The following is a 2,132-nucleotide window of genomic DNA, read 5'->3' on the forward strand; positions in this document are numbered from 1 at the left end:
CCATCATGTAGTAGTTGAGTGGCAAGGTAAAACGTTCGGGTCTTCTTTCTGTCTCCATTGAAGTCATCTGGGAGACGGATCTTGATTTCGGTTGGTCGTGCTTGCATGACTGGTGCAGCAATGCCTGCTCCAGTCGCTTGGGCAGTGGGATCGATCGGGTTCGTCATGGTTCTGGTTCAAGGGACGGGATTCCACTAGGGAGTCCAACGAGGATGATCAGGAGTAGAGGAGGGGTTGCCTAGGCTTGAAGAAGTCGGCAAGTGTCGTAGAAGAGTTCAACCTAATGTTAGGAAGCGATGTCCTAACTAGTCGTCTTGAGATAACTGGGCCACGCGCCAACAGTTATGTCGTCACTACCTCAGTAAGCGTACTGAAAGGTAGGTCTGGCCGGGCCAATGCCAACGGTCAAGTCAAGAGTCCAGGTAATCGCTGTATTCAACAGGAGGTTGAACTAAGGAATACATGGGTTTTCCTACAGTATATATAGTAACTGGTATAGGGGTTAATACCCAAAGAAGAGAACAATAAGAAAGGACGCGTAAGCTATCCTGTGAGAACGTAACTCAGAGAAATGAGAAATACAAGGGCGCCCATTGGTAGAAGGTGAGTCAAGGGAGATAACGTGTGGGAAGAAGATAGCGTCCATGGGAAGTTCTACTCAGAGAAAGGTACTGTCCAATAGCAATGCTCGGAATGGAAATGGAATGAGATAAGCATGGGAAAATCATAACAGCAAGGAGCTACGCGACTTCGTTGGCAAGCTCCGTCGCCATGTCCTCCGACTGAAGGAGTATCACCAGTACGACCCGGCAATGAACTCCAGGCTGGAGGTGTGGACGTCGCGTCTGTCGGATATGCTGCGCCTTCTGGAGAAGGACGGCCCTGTCACTGCCTGTAAGTACCCGATTAATGCGGGTAAGACGACTTAGCTGATTTCTCATCTTGAAGCGGACCTCCCGAAGGTCATCCAGGACGCCCTCATGAACCTCGCATCTCTGGAGGAGATACGCGACCTCCAGGCGCACCTCATAGCTGCGCTGGAGAATGCAGGGGTTATGCTTGATGGCGGTGAGGAGCCACTGGATTTTGATCTGGACTCCCAGGCGTTCGACTGGAAGGCATGGAAGGAAGGGACGGAGGACCTCGCAAAGGTGAGTGAGGAGGAGCTATGGGCTCACCTCGGGTTCGGGGAGAAGAAGCAGCTGCCGCTCTTTCAAGAGTGGTATGATCCGTCGGGGATGATTGAGCCGTGGTCGGAGGAGGGTGTGGCCTGGCTCGAGAATCCCCAGTCGGGGCGTGCGCGGCTGCAGCCGAAGTGGCACCAGCTGGTGGGCATCTTCAGGATGCTCCAGCATCTCTTTGAAGGCCGCGCGGTGCTGCTGATGGACGGTGTAGGGCTGGGGAAGACTTTGCAGTCTGTCGGAGTGCTGGCGTGCCTGGTATACTACCGGGAGCATTATCGGCAGAAGAATGATTATCCTGGGTGGTTCAGTAAGCGTGACCGTCCGTTGCACCATTCCGACTCACTGACTATGCTGCAGAAGGTCGACGGTTCCAGAGTCACTTGTCGGGTATGATTCCCGACCTACCCAGCATTATCGTCTGCCCGCCGAATCTCCAGGCACAGTGGACGCGGGAGATGCACGCATTCCTGAGGCGTCGCAGCTTTGACATCCTGCCACTGGTCGGGAAGCATGCCTCTCGACGCAACTGGGACGACGCGGTGTTCGAGAAGAGCAAGCAGGCCCCTACCATGAAAGTGGTCTTGACTGGGACACAGGTATTGCATCAAACTTAATCTCAGGGACGGTTACTAACACGAGACGCAGGTCCTCGCGGACGACGGCAAGATGCTCTTCGAGGCGGTGGAGAAGAGGGGGGAGGCGAACCCCTCCGTGGCATTCAGCCGCTACCGCAAGGGCACGGCATACGGGCAGGACTACCTGCTCCTAATACTGGACGAGGCTCACGCCGCGCGGAAGCCCAACCAGCTCCACGTTGCGGTTCGTGGACTTCGGGATCGCGTCTCGGCCATGGTCGCAATGACTGCCACGCCAGTCACCACCAAGCCCGAGGTATGTCATCAGAGTCTTTGTAATTTGGACAGAACTTGACATCGGGCAACAGGACCT

General features: G+C 55.0%; 1 protein-coding gene across 1 annotated transcript; it reads left to right on the plus strand.

The window, feature by feature from the left end:
* Window positions 1-812: 812 nt before the first annotated feature.
* GLOTRDRAFT_134692 (uncharacterized protein) lies at window positions 813-2,075 on the plus strand (the record flags this gene model as incomplete). The annotated part of the gene is made up of 4 exons (XM_007873631.1): window positions 813-894; window positions 949-1,491; window positions 1,542-1,780; window positions 1,830-2,075. Coding segments are annotated over 4 exons (1,110 nt in total), but the record flags the coding sequence as incomplete, so codon positions are not given.
* Window positions 2,076-2,132: the final 57 nt, after the last annotated feature.

The sequence above is a fragment of the Gloeophyllum trabeum genome (genome assembly GCF_000344685.1).
Source record: "Gloeophyllum trabeum ATCC 11539 unplaced genomic scaffold GLOTRscaffold_00405, whole genome shotgun sequence".
Lineage (NCBI taxonomy): Eukaryota > Fungi > Basidiomycota > Agaricomycetes > Gloeophyllales > Gloeophyllaceae > Gloeophyllum > Gloeophyllum trabeum.